Here is a 19,032-nt window from a genome sequence, read left to right on the forward strand (position 1 = left end):
CATTTTGCAGCTTGTCTCTATAAATTGTTGAAATATTTTTATAACACCTGGCAGCTTATCTGAGCATCATGACCTCAGTTATAGAGGAAGTCAAAAGCCAACCAGGATCAACAGATTTAGCCTCATGACACTGCTTTATGTTTTGTAAATCTGCTTCAGAGTACTGTTTAATCTGTGCAAGTCAGAGATATTGTCCTAGATATGGTTTGCTGTGTGAGCTGCACATTTCCTGACCTACTTTCCAACTCAGGCTCGTGGGTACCATACATGTTTTGAGCCTCACAACCTGCAACAAGAGAAGAAGAAACACCAGGTTTTTTTTCCTAGTTTTTTTATTTTATTCTATTTTTCCATCCTCAATCAGGTATCTACTCCAGTCTCAAGGACCCTCTCACACTGGGCGGTGGAGTCTGCAGCACTCCTCTCTCCCTCAGTGGAGGAGTGTGCAGCACCTCGTTGTCCCTGGGAGGGGCAATGTGTAGCACCGCTCTCTCCTCAGGACTCCTTTCATCCCACGGCTCCTCGCTCTCTCTTCCGTCAGTCGGCGCCGTCTCAAACACACAGGTGCGTCAGAAAAAATCCATTCAGACAACCATTTGGAAACAGTCATAGTTGTTTCTAATCAGAAACACTTCAGTTGATCAAAATGCTGTACAAGCTTTATTAATATAGTGAATTGCAGAAGCATTAATACGAATTTTCATTTTCGGTCACGTTACCTACGTGCCGGCCGTCCCGGCCGTGGAACACTGGACCAGCTCTATACCCTCTACAGGGTACTCGAGGGTTCATGGGAGTTTGCCCAACCGGTCCACATGTGTTTTGTGGACCTGGAGAAAGCATTTGACTGTGTCCCTCGTGATGCCCTGTGGGGGGTGCTCCAGGAGTATGGAATCGGGGGCCCTTTATTAGGGGCCATCCAGTCTTTGTACAAAGGGAGCAGGTCTTTGGTCCGCATTGCCGGCACTAAGTCGGACCTGTTCCCGGTGCATGTTGGACTCTGGCCCGGCTTCCCTTTGTCAGCGGTCCTGTTCATAACTTTTATGGACAGGATTTCTAAATGCAGCCAATGGCCTGAGGGGGTCTGGTTTGGGGACCAGTGGATTTCGTCTCTTCTTTTTGCGAATAACGTGGTCCTGCTGGCCCCCTCTAACCAAGACCTACAAACCTACGAGGTTTGTTAGGGAACATTACTGAACAAACTGCACCAAGAATTAAAGATGACTGGTGAAACAGATGCACAGTAATCCATCACTGGTTTCACAAGTGGATCATAGTTCTGGCTAATTGCTGTTTACAAATCAGTAGAATTTCAGCTTCATGAAACTTGCAAATTTTAAATCTATTGTTAAGCACTAAAATGTGTTTCATAGCAGAGCCATTTTTCACAGATGTGTGTTTTTACAACCCACATTCGCTTTCCATCAGTCTGACATTGATGTTTGTCTCACAGGTCCATTCCGGTTCCAGCACCTCCTATAACCTGAACTCCTCTCAGCCTTTTGCCAGCTGTCTCTCCACAGCCTCGACACTGCCGCCACTACTGAACCAAGGCCAGACCTCACTGTCAGGTGACCGCAAGTTTATTTAATTATCCCCTGCAAAAATACTCCTATATGTTCCTGGTAATAACTCAGAATTTAGTTAGAACACTTCAAACTCAATGAGGCTTTAGTGGTGCTGTCTTTCTGTTACGAAGTAATTTTGCTGTTCTGGTTTTCAGAGTCCGACATTGATGACTGTCGCTTCCAGTGTCAGGGAAACTCGCCGAGAGAAAGTCTTTCCTCACAGTATGTCTTTGCTCTTTCATCAATGTTTATTTTGTCTTTTTTAATGTACAAATGTTTATCAAGTTCTTGACACAGAAGCATCGGGGGCCAATATATGCCGCCAGCAAATAAATAAATGAGTCATTACGTAACTATTTCTGCAGGCCAAAAGGGTAATCTAGTTGTAAATAAATAAATCTATTCATAATAATTTATTGGTTCTTATTTATTTAAATACATAGTTAAATCATTTAGAAATTCATCATATATTAAAACAATAATAGTTTTAGTTGTTCCGTGTGCTGCATTGCACTATGGATTCATTAAAAATGTTTCTGAAAGGTTAACCTGTCTGGCCAATCATCTCGTGCCGGCCCCAAAGGTTCAATCCCGGAAGATAAAATACATTTGTGACTGGCTGCAGGATGGGTTCCATGAAGCAATTAAATTGTGAATTTAATAATTTATATTTTTGAAACTAAAATATAAGTAATTTATAATACCCATAGTTTGTAAATATAGTGTACATTTATTTCCAGTTTAAATTAATTTGTTGATCGTTTACTTATCCTTATGGAAGAACATATTTTACCAATAGATAAAAAACAATGAATTATTTTAACTCCTTGAACCTCCACCTTAACGTGGTGGAGGGGTTTGAGTGCCCGAATGATCCTAGTGGCTATGTTGTCTGGGGCTTAAATGCCCCTGGTAGGGTCTCCCATGGCATACAGGCTCTAGGTTACGGGTCAGACAAAGAGCAGTTCAAGACACCCTCATGAGGACTAAACAAATGAGGCATGTGACGTCACCCGGTACGGCGGAGCCGGGGTCCCACCCTGGAGCCAGGCCTGGGGTTGGGACCCGTCAGAGAGCGCCTGGTGGCCGGGTTGCCCCTCGTGGGACCCGGCCGAGCCAAGCCTGAACGAAAGACGCGAGGCCATCCCCCAGTGGGCCCACCACATTCAGGGGGAACCGTGAGGGACCGGTACAAAGAGGATTGGGCAGCAAACGAAGGTGGAGACCTTGGCGGCCCAATCTCTGGATGCTTAGGCTGGCTCTAGGGATGTGGAATGTCACCTTGCTGGGGGGAAGGAGCCTGAGCTGGTGCGGGAGGTCGAGAGATATCGATTAGAAATAGTCGGGCCTCACCTCCACGCACAGCGTGGGCTCTGGAACCCATTTCCTCGAGAGGGGCTGGACTCTCTTCTACTCTGGAGTGGCCCACGAGGAGAGGCGGCGGGCTGGGGTGGGTTTGCTTGTTGCCCCCCAGCTCAGCCGTCTCATGTTGGGGTTTACCCCGGTGGATGAGAGGGTCGCATCCTTGCGCCTTTGGGTTGGGAACAGGTCTCTGACTGTCGTTTCGGCCTATGGGCCGGGCGGTAGAGTGGAGTACCCGGCCTTCTTGGTGTCCCTGTCGGGGGTGCTGGATAGTGCCCCTCCCAGGGACTCCATTATTCTGCTGGGGGACTTCAACGCCCACGTGGGAAAACGACAGTGACACCTGGAGAGGCGTGATCGGGAGGAGTGGCCTCCATGATCTGAATCCAAGTGGTGCTTCATTATTGGACTTCTGTGCTAGTCACGGATTGTCCATAATGAACACCATGTTCAAACATAAGGGTGTCCATTAGTGCACTTGGCACCAGGACACCTTGGCAGGAGGTCTGTGATCGACTTTGTTGTCGTATCATCAGACCTTCGGCCGCATGTTCTGGACACTCGGATTAAGAGAGGGGCTGAGCTGTCCACTGATCACCTGGTGGTGAGTTGCATCCGCTGGAGGAGGAGAAAGCCAGACAGACTTGGCAGGCCCAAGCGCATAGTGAGGGTCTGCAGGGAACGTCTGGCAGAGGCCTCGGCCAGGACGCATTCATCTCCCACCTCCGGGAGAGCTTTGACCAGATTCGGGGGGATGTTGGAGGCATAGAGTCCGAGTGGACCATGTTCTCCGCATCTATTGTCGATGGTGCTGCCCGTAGCTGCCGCCGTAAGGTCTGCAGTGCCTGTCGTGGCAGCAATCCCCGAACCCGGTGGTGGACACCGGCAGTAAGGGACGCTGTCAAGCTGAAGAAGGAGTCCTATCGGCTTTGGTAGGCTTGTGGGACTCCTGAGGCGGCTGACTGGTACCGTGAGGCCAAACGTGCCGCGGCCCGGGCTGTGGCAGAGGCAAAAACCCAGGCCTGGGAGGCGTTCGGTGAGGCCATGGAGAAGAACTACCGGTTGGCCTCGAAGCGATTCTGGCAAACCGTCCAGCGCCTCAGGAGGGGGGAGCAGTGCTTCGCCAACACTGTTTACAGTGGGGGTGGGAGGCTGCTGACCTCGACTGGGGACATTATCGGGCGGTGGAAGGAGTACTTCGAGGATCTCCTCAATCCTGCCATCATGCCTTCCTTGAACGGAAACAGAGACTGGCGACTTGAAGTTGGACTATTTCATCATCCATCCTGAAGTCACCTACGTGGTTAAAAAGCTCTGCGGTGGCAGGGCTTCGGGGGTGGATGAGATCTGCCCTGAGTACCTCAAATCTCTGGATGTTGTTGGGCTGTCATGTCAACATTGCGTGGCGGTCGGGGACAGTGCCTCTGGACTGGCAGACTGGGGTGGTGGTCTCCCTTCATAAGAAGGGTGACCGAAGGGTGTGTTCCAACTACAGGGGGATCACACTTCTCAGCCTCCCTGGTAAGGCCTACCCCAGGGTATTGGAGAGGACAGTCCGGCCGATAGTCGAACCTCGGCTTCAGGGGGAGCAGTGTGGTTTTCGTCCCGGCCGTGGAACACTGGACCAGCTCTATACCCTCTACAGGGTACTCGAGGGTTCATGGGAGTTTGCCCAACCGGTCCACATGTGTTTTGTGGACCTGGAGAAAGCATTCGACTGTGTCCCTCGTGATGCCCTGTGGGGGGTGCTCCAGGAGTATGGAATCGGGGGCCCTTTATTAGGGGCCATCCGGTCGCTGTACAAAGGGAGCAGGTCTTTGGTCCGCATTGCCGACACTAAGTCGGACCTGTTCCCGGTGCATGTTGGACTCCGCCCCGGCTTCCCTTTGTCACCGGTCCTGTTCATAACTTTTATGGACAGGACATGTAGGCGCAGCCAAGGGCCGGAGGGGGTCTGGTTTGGGGACGAGTGGATTTCGTCTCTTCTTTTTGCAGATGACGTCCTGCTGGCCCCCTTTAGCCAAGACCTACAGCATGCACTGGGGCAGTTCACAGCCGAGTGTGAAGCGGCTGGGATGAAGATCAGCTCCTCCAAGTCCGAGGCCATGGTTCTTGACCGGAAAAGGGTGGCTGGTCATCTTCAGGCTGGAGGGGAGGTCCTGCCTCAAGTGGAGGAGTTTAAGTATCTCGGGGTCTTATTCACAAGTGAGGGAAGAATGGAGCGGGAGATCAACAGTCGGATCGGTGCGGCTGCCGCATTAATGGGGGCGCTGTGCCAGTCCTTTGTGTTGTAGAGAGAGCTGAGCCGAAAAGCGAAGCTCTCGATTTACCGGTCAGTCTACGTTCCTACCCTCACCTATGGCCATGAACTTTGGATCATGACCGAAAGAACGAGATCCCGGATACAAGCGGCTGAAATGAACTTCCTCCGTAGGGTGGCCGGGCACTCCCTTAGAGATAGGGTGAGGAGCTCGGCCATCCGGGAGGGGCTCGGAGTAGAGCCGCTGCTCCTCCACATCGAGAGGAGCCAGTTGAGGTGGCTCGGGCATCTATACCGGATGCCTCCTGGACGCCTTCCTCGGGAGGTGTTCCAGGCACGTCCCACCGGGAGGAGGCCCAGGGGACGGCCCAGGACACGCTGGAGGGACTTTGTCTCTCGGCTGGCCTGGGAACGCCTTGGGCTCCCCCTGGAGGAGCTGGAGGAGGTGTCTGGGGAGAGGGACGGCTGGGCGTCTCTGCTGAGTCTGCTGCCCCCGCGACCCGGTCCCGGATAAAGCGGAAGACAACGAGTACCAGAATTTTAACTGCAATCTGATCGTTATCACCAGGTTGTTGGCTAACTAACAAGGTGACTGGGGGGATTAAAATTTAAGACCCCAACTTCACAGTCTTGACAGGTTTTGTCCTCCTCCCACACACAGGTCTCCCTTGAGCTGTCTTCCTCTTCTGTTTGACCAGAGAGATGGGCTGGGCTGTGGAATCAAAGCCCGTCCTGAGAACGTCCCTCCTGCAAGCTCCCACATCGAGCTCCTGCTGGAGAAACATGGAAACGGAGAGATGGGAGTCAACAGTGAGTTGTCCGTTTTAAAAACTTCAGGAGTTTCCGGTTCCTGTCACATGTTGTGACATCAACTAAAATGCTCGCCAGCTTCTTTATTTATTTTCTAAGCACACATCTGACTCGGCACATTTGTCTACATTCTTTTTGTTTCTGCTGACAATGTTTTTTTGTGGAGCAGTTTGGTAAAGTGCAAAGCTGACGTTATCATGTTTACTTTCTGCTTCGATGTGGCTTATTTGGTTTCTAACGTTTCAGTTCAGTTTCAGTTAATTATCTGGAGACAAAACTTACAGCAAAAGGTTTTTTCCTTCAACAAAACTTGACTTGTTTTAAATGTTGTAAAGTTTAATGACTCTTGTTTCTAAGCACACCGTGCAGAGTAGGTGGAGTAACAGACAGGCGGGGATCTGCAGCATCCATCAATCTAAACACTTTGATTGTAAGGGGAACCCTAGATTAGTTTGCTTAACAAAATAATGTGCATAGTTGTACAAGGCTTGCACATTAAAATAGGCTCTGCAAAATGCACCACATGGCCTGCTGGCTGTTGGCTGACTAAAGTTAACTGGATTCGAGTTTCATTAGCAACTGTGTTACAGACAAATGTCTTCCTGAGGCAGCCTAAGCTAATGCTTTTGATCAGATCAGGAATCCCCTGAGTTTTAATCTATTTTTACGTTCTTTTTTCTGTTTAGTCATTTGTTTTCTTCATACTATTCAGACTCTAGAGAAACACCATCCAGTTATATTATTACTTATATACTTAGATTCTCCTTTGTTATTTCTTTACATCGTCCAATCTTTCTACCCATGTGTTTGTGACACTCTCTTCCTCTTTCAGTTGTGGAGATGTTAAAGTCGCTGCACTCACTGCAGCAAGAGAACCAGCGCCTCCAGGACCAGATCCTCAGCCTGACGGCTAAAAGGGAGCGGCTGCAGCTGCTCAACACGGACCTGGCTGTCCCTTTTCAGCCCCACATTCACTCCGGCTCGGGCCTGCACTCCTCTCAGATCAGCTTTCTGTCATCTTCTCAAGGTTAGGTTCTTCATCTCTGGTACCCACTTTCACATCAAAACCCCCAAGATTCTGTACCCTCATGGTGTTTGAGAGCTCCTCTATCTCCTCTGTGTCTGAGTAGCTCTCTCTCACACTCCCACTTTCATTGAGCAGCATCAGCATGTTAATGTCATTAGACTGAAGTGAGGTGGTGTAGCTCCAACATTGGTGTCTACAAAACCTGCGGTTCTATAAAACCTGATAGTCTGTGTTAAACTTAGACACAGTAGTTTTTACCCTGTGAATATGCCTCTCATTTTCTTAGACCCCCTGAGCACCAGTAAGAGTCCCGTCTCCAAAAGCTGCTTCCTGAATGACACCTCCTTTGTTACCTCATCAGAGGTGAGAAACTGCAGCTCTTTTCTCATGCTGAAAACTCCAGCAGTATTATCACCTTTTTTTTTTTTTTTTGCTGTAAAGTCTCTTTATAGAAGAACTTTTTTCTGCCTGTGTCTATTTTATAATAAACATAGAAAATAAACGGTGTGATAAACAGCTAACAGTCTGATTTTGTGTTGTTGATCCAGGAGCTTCACTCTGGTAGCCCGTCCCGCAGCAGTTCATCGCTCTCCTTCCAGGGCACCCCCCCTCCTCAACAGAGCCCCGCCTCCTTCGGCCAGCCCCTGCTGAACGGTTTGAGCCGAGGGGCGACCGATGGTTTGGGGAGCATCAATCAGTCCGGCGGCTCTGCTCTACCAGTGGTGGGTGGGCTCATGGCATCCATCGCAGGGAGTCCCCAGCTGAACATGAATGGTGTGCTCGGTGGTCTGAACGGCGTGATCCAGTCTCCCATACAGAGCGCTCAGCAGCCGGCGCTCCCAACTTTACGCCCCCAGCCACCGCCGCTCAACCCCCAGGCCCTGGCACAGAGCTTCCAGTTTCCCAAGAATGCTAGCCCGTATGTGCCCGCATTGATTTGATTTATTAGTAGAGATGCACCGATCCAGAAGATGAGGTTGCAAAAGTATTCACACTCCTTAATTATTTTAGATTTTTGTTACATTGCTACCATAACCAATGTATTTTATTGGGATTTTATGATAGACCCCCATGAACTATTGCTTAATAGTAAAGCGGAAGGAAAACTGATAAATTGTTTTCAAATGTTTTTGCAAATATGAGTTTAAAAATAATAGCTGTGTGTTTTAAAAAAGGAAGCATGACACTACCATCATGCTCTGCCTTCATGTCTTTAAGAGCCAGATGGTTCTCACATTTGTTTCCCAGAATCCTTGACTTCTCTATTATATTAAAACTTTTAATGAATGATAGAATTACACAGAAGCAGCAGCCTGTCATGACTGTTGGAGCTGTTGAGTTTCTATCACACCGACTCCAAAAATACTAACGGTTGAGGTTAATGCTGGACATCTGATATTACTTCAACAGAACTGTATTTGTTCAATCTGACTGAGTCGATACCTGGTAGAACCAGCTTTCACTGCAATTACAGCTGCAGGTATTTTGAGTTGCACCATCTTTGCACATGTAGAGATGGACGGTTTTGCCCATTCTTCTCTGGAGAATAGCTCAAGCTGAGTCAGATTAGATGGAGAATGTCTGTGAATGTTAGTTTTGAAGTCTTACCACAGATTCCTAATTGGATTTAGGTCTGGACTTTGACTGGGCCACTCTAACACGTGATTATATTTTGATCTAAACCTTTCCATCAAAGCTCTGGCTGTATGTTGAAGGTTGTTGTCGTGGTGGAAAGTTGAACCCCTGCCCCAGTCTAAGGTCTTGCCCTGTATTTAGCTCCAGCCATCTTCCTATCAACCTGGCCAGCTTTCTTGTCCCTCCTGCAGATAAACATCTCCACAGCATGATACTGCCACCACCATGTTTTACAGTGGGGATCTTGGCATGAGATGGTTTGTTCAGGAGGATGTGCAGTTTTAGTTGTCCACCACACATAGCGTTTTGCATATAGGACTCTTCTGTTTGCAGTGGTCCTTGGACTTCATGATGCTGTTTGTTCTCCTATGTTCTCTAACACACCTCTGAGGCCTCAACCACACATTTATCAGGGTTAAGATTAAATTACACACTTTTCTAATTAATTGCTTGAACTGGATTACATTTAAGGGATGAGGGTACAGGAGGCTGAATGCAAATGCATGCCACATATGACTGCACAATATATCGCGATTATGTCATCATCGCAATATCAGTTCATACAAGTTTTAGCTAGTTGGACTGAGTCTCTCAGCAGCAGATGCTCTCATCAGAGACACATGCCCAAAATGCTAAAGGCCACAGAGTGATGGAAGCACAGATGAGTAAGAGAGGAAAGAAGAAAACAGGCAGGTATCACAGCTGATATTATCACAATATTTATCAATAGCAATCGCAACATTTTCTAATATTGTGCAACCTTAATGCCGCAATTTTCTGATTTTTACCGCCACTTCACAGTTATGCACTTTATGTTGCTCAATCACATGTTTTCCCAGTGAAATACATTGAGGTTTATGATTTTAAATATTAGACAATTTAGAGAAGCGAACCCATTTGCAAGGCACTGTACATTTGAACTCCTGATCCTTGTTTTGTACGGATTTTCTGTTATTCCACTTTAGATGTACCTGTTTTGGCTTGGCTTTAAAAAATCAGTACTATATTTTAACTTTTAAGCAGAGATTTAATTTTCTGCTTTGTGACCTGACGTGGTGTCGACATTTGTTCCAGGTCTTCTCTTCTGTCTGAGCAGCAGAAGCAGCTTCTTCTCGAGCAGCAGCAGCAGCAGCTCCAGCAGTTCCTCGCCTCACAGAACTTCACACCGGTATTGGCTCTAGTCTTACCACTTTGTCTTGTCCTTCATGGTTAACATGCGCACGCAGGTACAGCCTGAGCTGCCTTCATCTCTTCTATGACCAGCTCTGCTAAGTACAGCAGGAAGGGATGGCATTTAGAGGCATACCTGAATGCATTTTATACTGATTCAGTCAGTAGACAAGGTCTGATGTTACATTTTTTGTGTAATTTTTGGAATTTCCTTCTTTGCTGGTTTGTAATGCCTCCCTTGCCTGCAGGGAGAGCTCAGCAGAGTTCAACTCGAGAGGGATCAAACTGACCACACATATAAACACACCATGGCCTCATGGTGCAAGAAACTTAACGTAATCACTGATAAACTTTGGTTAATCCGGTGGTCTAACACTACCTCAGGGTGTGGTTTCAGTTCATTAGACATTATAATCCTTTTCACTTTTTAGCCCGTTATTATCTCATCACTTCTTCCAGTCCTGCACCTCAGATTACATGTTTTGAGCAAATAAACACCTACATTTTAATACATTCTCAATATCAAAACTTTGCAAAACTTGCAAAGTAGTCCATTTAGTTATTATTATTATCATTATTATTATTATTATTAATATTATTATTATTATTGGTGGCAGCAGTAGAATAAGGATTGGTATCCTATATATTTTTTCTCATCCTTATTTCATACCTCTTTTTTAATCTTATAATGTTAGTAGTTGCTGTTAAAATTATTATTTAAATTAGTATTATTATTAATGCTTTTATTTCTTTTGTATGCGTTTTGTTATTATTTTATGAACCTGGAAGCTGAGCCCATCTAATGGCTTCCCTTCAGTTTTGCTCACCTACATTCATTCACACCCAGACATAATTAGGCCATTTTACACTTTTTAATGTCAGTTGTAATAATATGGACTATTTAATTATGATAATTTCCTTTATTATTACCACTCCTTCAGTTTTCATGTGAAATCTAATTTAACTCATTTGTTGGCACTGTTGTCATGCCTGCTTTGTTAGCATTATCATTAATATTAATTACTGCTATCTGTTTCTTGTTTCAAAGTTAGATTTATTACATTTTCCTTGCTGATATGATGATGATGACAAGAACAATATTCACCCATCATAATCCCAGTCCAAATAATGTCCTGTATTTGTTCACTGGATGACCAAGTCAGCAGTTATTTCTGTGTTTTCTTGTAATGTTGTTATTTTCCTTGTGTCTATTTAGTATAGAAACACCTCTCATTATTAAACACTTAATTTTTTTATGTTATAAGCTTCAGTAACCCTGTCTTACTTTGTGAATGGTTTAGTGGATTTACCCCATTTCATTTTTAATATTTCAGGAAAAACTCCAGGTGAAACACCTGATTGTCACACTGCTGGATGTAGCTTAAGGCATTTGATGAAGCATTCTGCTTTATGCAAAGAAAAATATGTGCATTTTGAACACAGCTTGTTGAATCTTTCTAACTCATCTGCAGCATTGGAGAGCTCCTGCTTTTGTCCACCTCTTGTTGGTCTCAGTTTCCAGAATCCAGTTTATTTAGTTAAAGTCTTTTAACGTGGGTTGATAGTGACACAAGTTGCAAACCGAACATCTTGAGGTTGCTTGCTGAAAAACTAAAGTGCTAAGATAAGCTTCCACCTCCCATATGGAGTGTTATTTGCACCACAGTAATGCAGCAACACATATTTGACTTGCAAACAGCTGAAAGTCTACTGGGGTTTCAATCAGTCATGCGCTGTGATACTCTCTAATTATAGAAACTAGTTTGTTTCCTGTTTGACTGTGAACTTCAGTTGTTGCCACATTATGAGGACTGAAGATTTTCTCTTTTGTTCTGTTACAAAAGAGGGTAAAAATGAATCCAGTTTTACGGTATGTTACTCTTTAGCCATACAGAACAACAAGACTCCACTCTGACCTTTATAAAGCAGACAGACCTTACAGGAGTTAGAGCAAAGTGATGTTTCTTAAGCATCCCTGATGGCTCTAAATGTTGTTCACTTCAGTTGGTTACATGCCTCCTTGCAAATTATCGCTCTCCCTCTCTTTCATGGTAACTTTCCCCGTTTCAAACATGGCTGTTGACCTCAGCGATCATTGAAACAGTGGGTTTTTTAGATTTAGCTCTGGTAACAGATCAGTAAACCTGCAGTGGTCTCTTCCTCCTCCAGGAGCAGCAGGCAGTGGTGTGCCAGATGCTGCAGCAGCAGAGACAGAGGGAGCTACAGCGCCTCACGCTGACGGGAGCACTCAACTCAACCCCCAACTCGCCCATGATCTCCCAGTCGCCCAACCTGTTGTCCTCGGGGACTGCGCTACCCCTGCAGGGGGGTCCGGGCGGGGGTCCCTTCGGTCTGCAGGACAACATGCTCCACAAACCCGGGGTGAGGATTGCTGCAGGATTTCTGGATGTGCTTATAATGTGTCGAATCCTAAAAACCGCTTAATTCATCATGGTTACCAAGCTGTTTTTCTGGTGATGCTAAATCCCCACCTGCCAATTCTGGATTTGCCTGATCCGGATTTTCCTCCACAGGACTGAAATTAAGGCGGCTTCAACTAGTCAATATAATCAAACCCCAAACCTTCTGTAAGAAGATGAGCATTTTTCTTTTATACATTTCTTCTGTTCTTTTTGAGGATCCTTTAGAAGTTAAATAAATAAAAACCTTGAGTAATATCTTTTCCACAATCAGATTTATCCTCCAACATGAATCAGGGCCTCTGCAGTCTGGTAAACTATTGAATGCAGTATTGATTTCTGCTTCAGGACAAGTGTGGAAAAAGATGATGTGAGAATATTTGTATTCCTAGACTTTATTTTTTATCCCACTGTCTAAATGTTTTGTCCTTCTTTACATCCTTTCTTCCCTATGTCCTTCCACCCTCTCTCCCACCCTTCTTTTGTTCATCTCTTTCCTCCTTCCCTCCTTCCTGCATTCATTTTGTCCTTCCATCATTCCTCCCTCCCTTTAGGTCCTACTTTCATGCCTTCCTCATTTCCTTCTTTCCTTGTCCCTCTTTCCTTTCTTTCTTCTGTTTTTCCTTCCTTCCTTCCTTCTTCCAGGCAGATGGCTACCAGTTAGGTTCACTCAATGGGAACTTTAGTATTTGATATTTTCTTCTTCTTTTTTAAATAAATGTAGATCACTTGGAACACGGGATTTGAAGAAGTCTGGATTTTCTAGATTAACCATATTTAGAAACTGGGGGCTGCTGGTGGCCCAGTTGGTCTCCTTGTTGGTGTCATCTGAAACATACTCATCCTTGCAGTAGTTTTCCTAATGCATGCTCATACATTTTTCATTATTTAAGGTCCAAATTATCGCTGTTAGTCATATTTTGGCAAATGTGGCAATTATGCTAAAAGGCTAATGATATACACTGCTCAAAAAAATAAAGGGAACACTGAAATAACACATCCTAGATCTGATGAATGAAATATTCTCATTGAATACTTTGTTCTGTACAAAGATGAATCTGCTGACCACAAAAATCATCAATGGAAATCAAATTTATTAACCAATGGAGGCCTGGATTTGGAGTCACACACAAAATTAAAGTGGAAAAACACACCACAGGCTGATCAAACTTTGATGTAATGTCCTTAAAACAAGTCAAAATGAGGCTCAGTATTGTGTGTGACCTCCATGTGCCTGTATGACCTCCCTACAACGCCTGGACATGCTCCTGATGAGACGGTGGATGGTCTCCTGAGGGATCTCCTCCCAGACCTGGACTAAAGCATCCGCCAACTCCTGGACAATCTGTGGTGCAACGTGACGTTGGTGGATGGAGCGAGACATGATGTCCCAGATGTGCTCAATCGGATTCAGGTCTGGGGAACAGGCGGGCCAGTCCATAGATTCAATATCTTCATCTTGCAGGAGCTGCTGACACACTCCAGCCACATGAGGTCTAGCATTGTCCTGCATTAGGAGGAACCCAGGGCCAACCACACCAGCATATGGTCTCACAAGGGGTCTGAGGATCTCATCTCAGTACCTAATGGCAGTCAGACTACCTCTGGCGAGCACATGGAGGACCATGCGGCCCTCCAAAGAAATGCCACCCCACACCATTACTGACCCACTGCCAAACTGGTCATGCTGAAGGATGTTGCGGGCAGCAGATCGCTCTCCACAGTGTCTCCAGACTCTGTCACATGTGCTCAGTGTGAACCTGCTTTTATCTGTGAAGAGCACAGGGCGCCAGTGGCAAATTTGCCAATCCTGGTGTTCTCTGGGAAATGCCAAGCGTCCTGCACGGTGTTGGTCTTTGAGCACAACCCCCATTTGTGGACATCGGGCCCTCATACCATCCTCATGGAGTCAGTTTCTAACCGTTTGTGCAGACACATGCACATTTGTGGCCTGCTGGAGGTCATTTTGCAGGGCTCTGGCAGTGCTCCTCCTCTTCCTCCTTGCACAAAGGTGGAGGTAACGGTCCTGCTGCTGGGTTGTTGCCCTCCTACGACCTCCTCCACGTCTCCTGGTGTACTGGCCTGTCTCCTGGTAGCGCCTCCAGGCTCTGGACATTACACTGACAGACAGCAAACCTTCTTACCACAGCTCACATTGATGTGCCATCCTGGATGAGCTGCACTACCTGAGCCACTTGTGTGGGTTGTAGAGTCCGTCTCATGCTACCACGAGTGTGAAAACACCACCAACATTCAAAAGTGACCAAAACATCAGCCAGAAAGCATCGGTACTGAGAAGTGGTATGTGGTCCCCACCTGCAGAACCACTCCTTTATTGAGTGTGTCTTGATAATCACCAAAGATTTCCCTCTGTTGTCTATTCCATTTATACAACATCATGTGAAATTAATTGTCAATCAGTGTTGCTTCCTAAGTGGACAGTTTGATTTCACAGAAGTTTCATTTACTTGGAGATATATTGTGTTGTTTAAGTGTTCCCTTTATTTTTTTGAGCAGTGTATTAAAACATAGTTTACATGATTTGTTGGATTGTTTTTGCGTCTTATAATAAGTGTAAATGTACGACCTCATGAGTGTTATAGTACTAAAGGACCTCCTGAGGGGGTCATAAAAAATGGAAGTAGACAAAATATCATTTATCGTGTGAGAAAAGATTTAATATGCTGCTTTAATTTCACAATAAAACATGTTAGAGTATCATATAGTAACAAAACAAGCTTTATTTAGCTGGAACAAGGTGTAAAATGGCTCTTTGGATTGTAAAGGTTGCTGATTTCTGCTTTAGATTAATCATGTTGAGATGTCAGACTGGTCTAGTTCAAGTCCATATTTAATTATAGCTGAATCTATGGAAAGACCTAAAGCTATATTTTCACAGGAGCTTTCCATCTGATTGCTCCTGAGCTTTTTTTGCTCAGAAGAATAAGTTTCAGTCTCTACATGTAGAGAGGTGGCCTGAAAGAGACAGTACTGACTGAGGTTTACACAAACAAATGCACAAACGGCTGTTCAAAAATTTAAAAACCATGTATTCTGTTTTATTCAACTTTGCAATAATGTGCTACGTTTAGTTGTTCTATCAGATAAAATCCCAATAAAATACATTGATGTTTCTGGTTTTAATGGGATTAAACTGTGAAAATATTCAAATGGCAAGAATACTTTACAAGTCGCTGTGTTCATTATTAAAATAAGGCATGCTAAACAAAACTTCCTGCAGTTTAATTACATCCTGGTGTGTTTTCTTTTTTTCTCCAGACAGCAGGAGAGAAGCCAGGAGACAAGAATAGCTGAAGTTTTTTTCTCGTAGCTTGCTGTCCAGTTGGGGTGACAACATCCTGTCCGAATCACCGATTTCTGTGAAGATCTGGACTCACAAGACTCTCCCTCGTCTGTCCTCTTCATCTGACAAACTTATATGAATGTAAAACATGACATTAAGGTGAAGTTTGAGTTTATTATCAGAGATCCTTCTAATGGTTTTTATTTTCTTTATTTAGGCAGCTTTCAGAGATCATGAATATGGTGGTCTCCTCTTTAAATTGCACTAATTTGTTAGCTCGACCAATGCTTACGAAGCTCACTGCTACAGGAGCTGGGTGGGCTTTTTATTTTTGAAGTTTGATTTGAAGCTCCAGAGTTTCGCTCTGACTTCTTGAGCACTGAGACCTCCCTCCGCCACGCAATCCAGCGTTTCCAGTCAGTCCGCGAGGAAAACAGACGTCTGACACTTCTAGCAACCTCAGCTGTCTTCCTCGATATATTTCGTCTTCCCGCTTGCGTTCACCCAGTTTCATCCACATCCTTTGAACTTTTCAACCTCTCGCTGGCACTTGTTAAGTATAAGATGTAGTCAAGTTGGTGTTTTTTTAGTGGCGTTTCCTCATTAAGCTAGTTATTACCTCAAACTTTCTGCCAGCTGTTCTCCGTTGTTTATTTTGTGCAGTCATTACCACAGCAGCCTTCAGTGGATAGGAATGGCCACCTAAAAACAAAACTGTGGCGTTCACTCGTTTTAATGTAATAAAAAATAAAAGCGCCATCAACTTTTATTCCATCCCACCATTAGAGCTTCTACCGTCTTTTATATCCTTGTAGTTGCTGTCGAGATTAAGCAGACGAAACCAAACATTTGGAAAGGGAATCATTGGTTTTCCTGAACGAGTGTGCACTTTGCATGTTTAGACATCCACAGACTCCCTACGAAAGGACGCTTAGGACACCACAAACTGAAGAGGTTTATGACTTGTGATTATTTTGCACTCTTGTCCTGAAGTTCTTTGTGTTACCTTCCCACATGGATAACTCTTACCTAGCTCTTCTTTTAGCAATACTAGATAGATAATGCCTTAATAAGTGGTAGATTTACAGGGGGAGCCAGCAGCTCACAGGTTGGCTCTGTCCTCTGTCTTTGATAGGTTTTGTTTTTATCTCGGGCACATGGAGGGGGTTTTTGTTTGTTTTTCAATGAACTACTTCTACTCATTTATACTTTTGATAGCTGACTGAAGATTTCAAACAGCTGAGATGTGTTAATAACCGTACAGTAAAGTGTCAAATCTTTTTCTATTGTGACCTTTGTGTTCAGATCCAGAGCTCTTTAGTTTATTGTTGTGCTTCAGAAGACTGAGTAACAATGATTTGTAGCACATGTTGCAGTCATAGATAAGAGTTGAACTCTTGATATAGCAGAGTTTGATGCGTAATGTGACTGTTATCGGCACTGAGATGACAATGAAACCCCGACGTAGAGGCTGACCTTCTCCCTCCACTCTGATTCTCCAAGTGTAGCCTGTTTTACTTCTGTTTTACCAACGGATCTCGTTCCCTAATTCAAATCTGTTATCAGTTTCTCAACTGTACACTTTCTGTTTGCAAGTCTCCCAAACTATCGATGTTTGGTTTGCTTCACAGATTCGGGCAGCTCCCTAGTTTGTGAGACGGTGCCTTGTAAAAATATTCATTCCTCTTGAACTTTTTTCAGATGATCTGAAGTTACAACCAGAAACTCTGTTTTTGGGTTTTCTGGTAGAGCAACGCAATGTAGTGCACTGGTGTAAAGTAAAACATAAAGAATAAATTGTTTCATTTATCAATTACAAACCAGCTTTACTGTTAAATCTACAGGTGTGAGTTTCAACCAGCTTTGTACATCTAGAGGCAATTAGAGGATCTTTGAACATCAAGTTTCTTGGCTTTCTTCCTTCTCGTTCCTAAAGGTCAAATTTGTGAAGTGCATGAATAATACTTGTCCTGTCAACTGATTCTCCTACCTGTGATGCTGTTTGTTCACTGATGTTCTCTAACAAACCTCTGAGGCCTTCACAGAGCTTTTGCATTTATACATTCCACACATCTGCACTCACGTAGGTGACTTCAGAAGACAGTTAGTTGCTGTGGATTTAAATAGGGATGTCAGAGTAAATGCACGCCACACTTTTAGATTATTTTCTTAAAACTATGAGTGTTTTTCTTTCCATTAAGGAACCAATAAGGTGCAGCTTTGTGTTGGCCAGTAACAGTAAAAAACCCAACATAATACCAGGAGGTTCGTGGTTGTAACATGACAAAACTTAAAGACGTTTAAGGATCTGAATACTTTCACCAGGCACTATGCGTACTTGTAGCAGTTACAGAAGGCGAATGTTGATTATGTTGTATTAGCGTGACTGCAAGATAGAGGTCTGTCATTTATATGATCCTCCTCTCAGCCAAGGAAAGGTTTGGACACAGAGTGGAGCAAAGGTTTCCTAAAGCGGTTTCTTTGTCATGTTGCACTGGGGCCCTTGAGCCCAAATGTAAATTGTTTTTATGACATTTTTTTTATTATTTTAAATTTTGTTGGAATACAACTTGTAAACATTTAATATGTTTATGTAAAAACACATTCATTCCTTTAAGCTTTGAGGTTTGGGTAACCAACTTATTCCATGTTATGAATGTTGTACTGTGTATCTTTTTATGTATTGCAACATTTAAGCACCTGGCTCTAAATGAGACTTTACCTATTAGGATATGGATTGCATGAAATGCAGTGAAGTCTCTCAAATGTATAGCTAAATACCAAGTTATAACTATGCATCATTTAAAATGCATTGTTCCCTGAATTAAAAAAAAGATAAGCAAAATGAGCACTGAATTATAAGAAGTAAAGCACGTTGTCGTCGTTGTACAGTGATTTTGTTTGACAGAACTGATCGAAACAAATTGACAATATTCAGATTTCAAAGCCCTGTAAAGTATTTTGATATTTTTGTGTGTATAATTAAAAAGACAACTTTTTTGTCAATAAATGTATTTTACTGAGTTGTTCCATGGTGTGTGCCATCGTCTGTTCTTTCTGATAATCTGCTACGATGTCCTCTGGAATATCTGCTTCATTTTTGGAGTTATAAAGCTACAAATGTATTCTTATAAAGTAGATAAAACATTTGGGATTTCCTTTTAGTATTTTTCTGGTCTGGAAAATATGGGACAAATATGGAAGAAAGAGTGACAACAATTTTTGCAATTTTATTCCTTGCTTTTTGTTAAAATCTGCATTTCTAAAATCAATTGTTTAAACAAGCAGGGTGTTTTTCTGATTTAACTATTTTTATCTCACGTTAAACTTCTAAAAACATGCTAAATGCAGATGGATCTTGATAAAGTAAACTTATGTAAAAAAGCGAAACAATGAATCATCACACAGGGGTTCTGTTATAAATGATTAACACAAAGAATGAAAACCCATATTTGGTTTCCCAGAAATTCAGACTA

The 19,032-nt window shown here is 43.9% G+C and overlaps 1 protein-coding gene across 1 annotated transcript in view; it reads left to right on the plus strand.

Moving 5' to 3' along the window:
* Positions 1 to 18,586, plus strand: part of LOC124868464 (protein AF-17-like) — a 38,068-nt gene extending 19,482 nt beyond the window's left edge. Inside the window, exons 11-20 of the mRNA XM_047365785.1 lie at positions 365 to 564; positions 1,454 to 1,571; positions 1,724 to 1,790; positions 5,852 to 6,000; positions 6,833 to 7,027; positions 7,314 to 7,390; positions 7,576 to 7,946; positions 9,737 to 9,830; positions 12,002 to 12,214; positions 15,532 to 18,586. Of these exons, the coding sequence (XP_047221741.1) occupies positions 365 to 564; positions 1,454 to 1,571; positions 1,724 to 1,790; positions 5,852 to 6,000; positions 6,833 to 7,027; positions 7,314 to 7,390; positions 7,576 to 7,946; positions 9,737 to 9,830; positions 12,002 to 12,214; positions 15,532 to 15,567 (1,520 nt within the window). The 3' untranslated portion in view covers positions 15,568 to 18,586. The remainder of the gene's footprint in view (positions 1 to 364; positions 565 to 1,453; positions 1,572 to 1,723; positions 1,791 to 5,851; positions 6,001 to 6,832; positions 7,028 to 7,313; positions 7,391 to 7,575; positions 7,947 to 9,736; positions 9,831 to 12,001; positions 12,215 to 15,531) is intronic.
* The last annotated feature ends 446 nt before the right edge of the window (positions 18,587 to 19,032 follow it).

This window comes from Girardinichthys multiradiatus, chromosome 5, assembly GCF_021462225.1.
Source record: "Girardinichthys multiradiatus isolate DD_20200921_A chromosome 5, DD_fGirMul_XY1, whole genome shotgun sequence".
Taxonomy (NCBI): Eukaryota; Metazoa; Chordata; class Actinopteri; order Cyprinodontiformes; family Goodeidae; genus Girardinichthys; species Girardinichthys multiradiatus.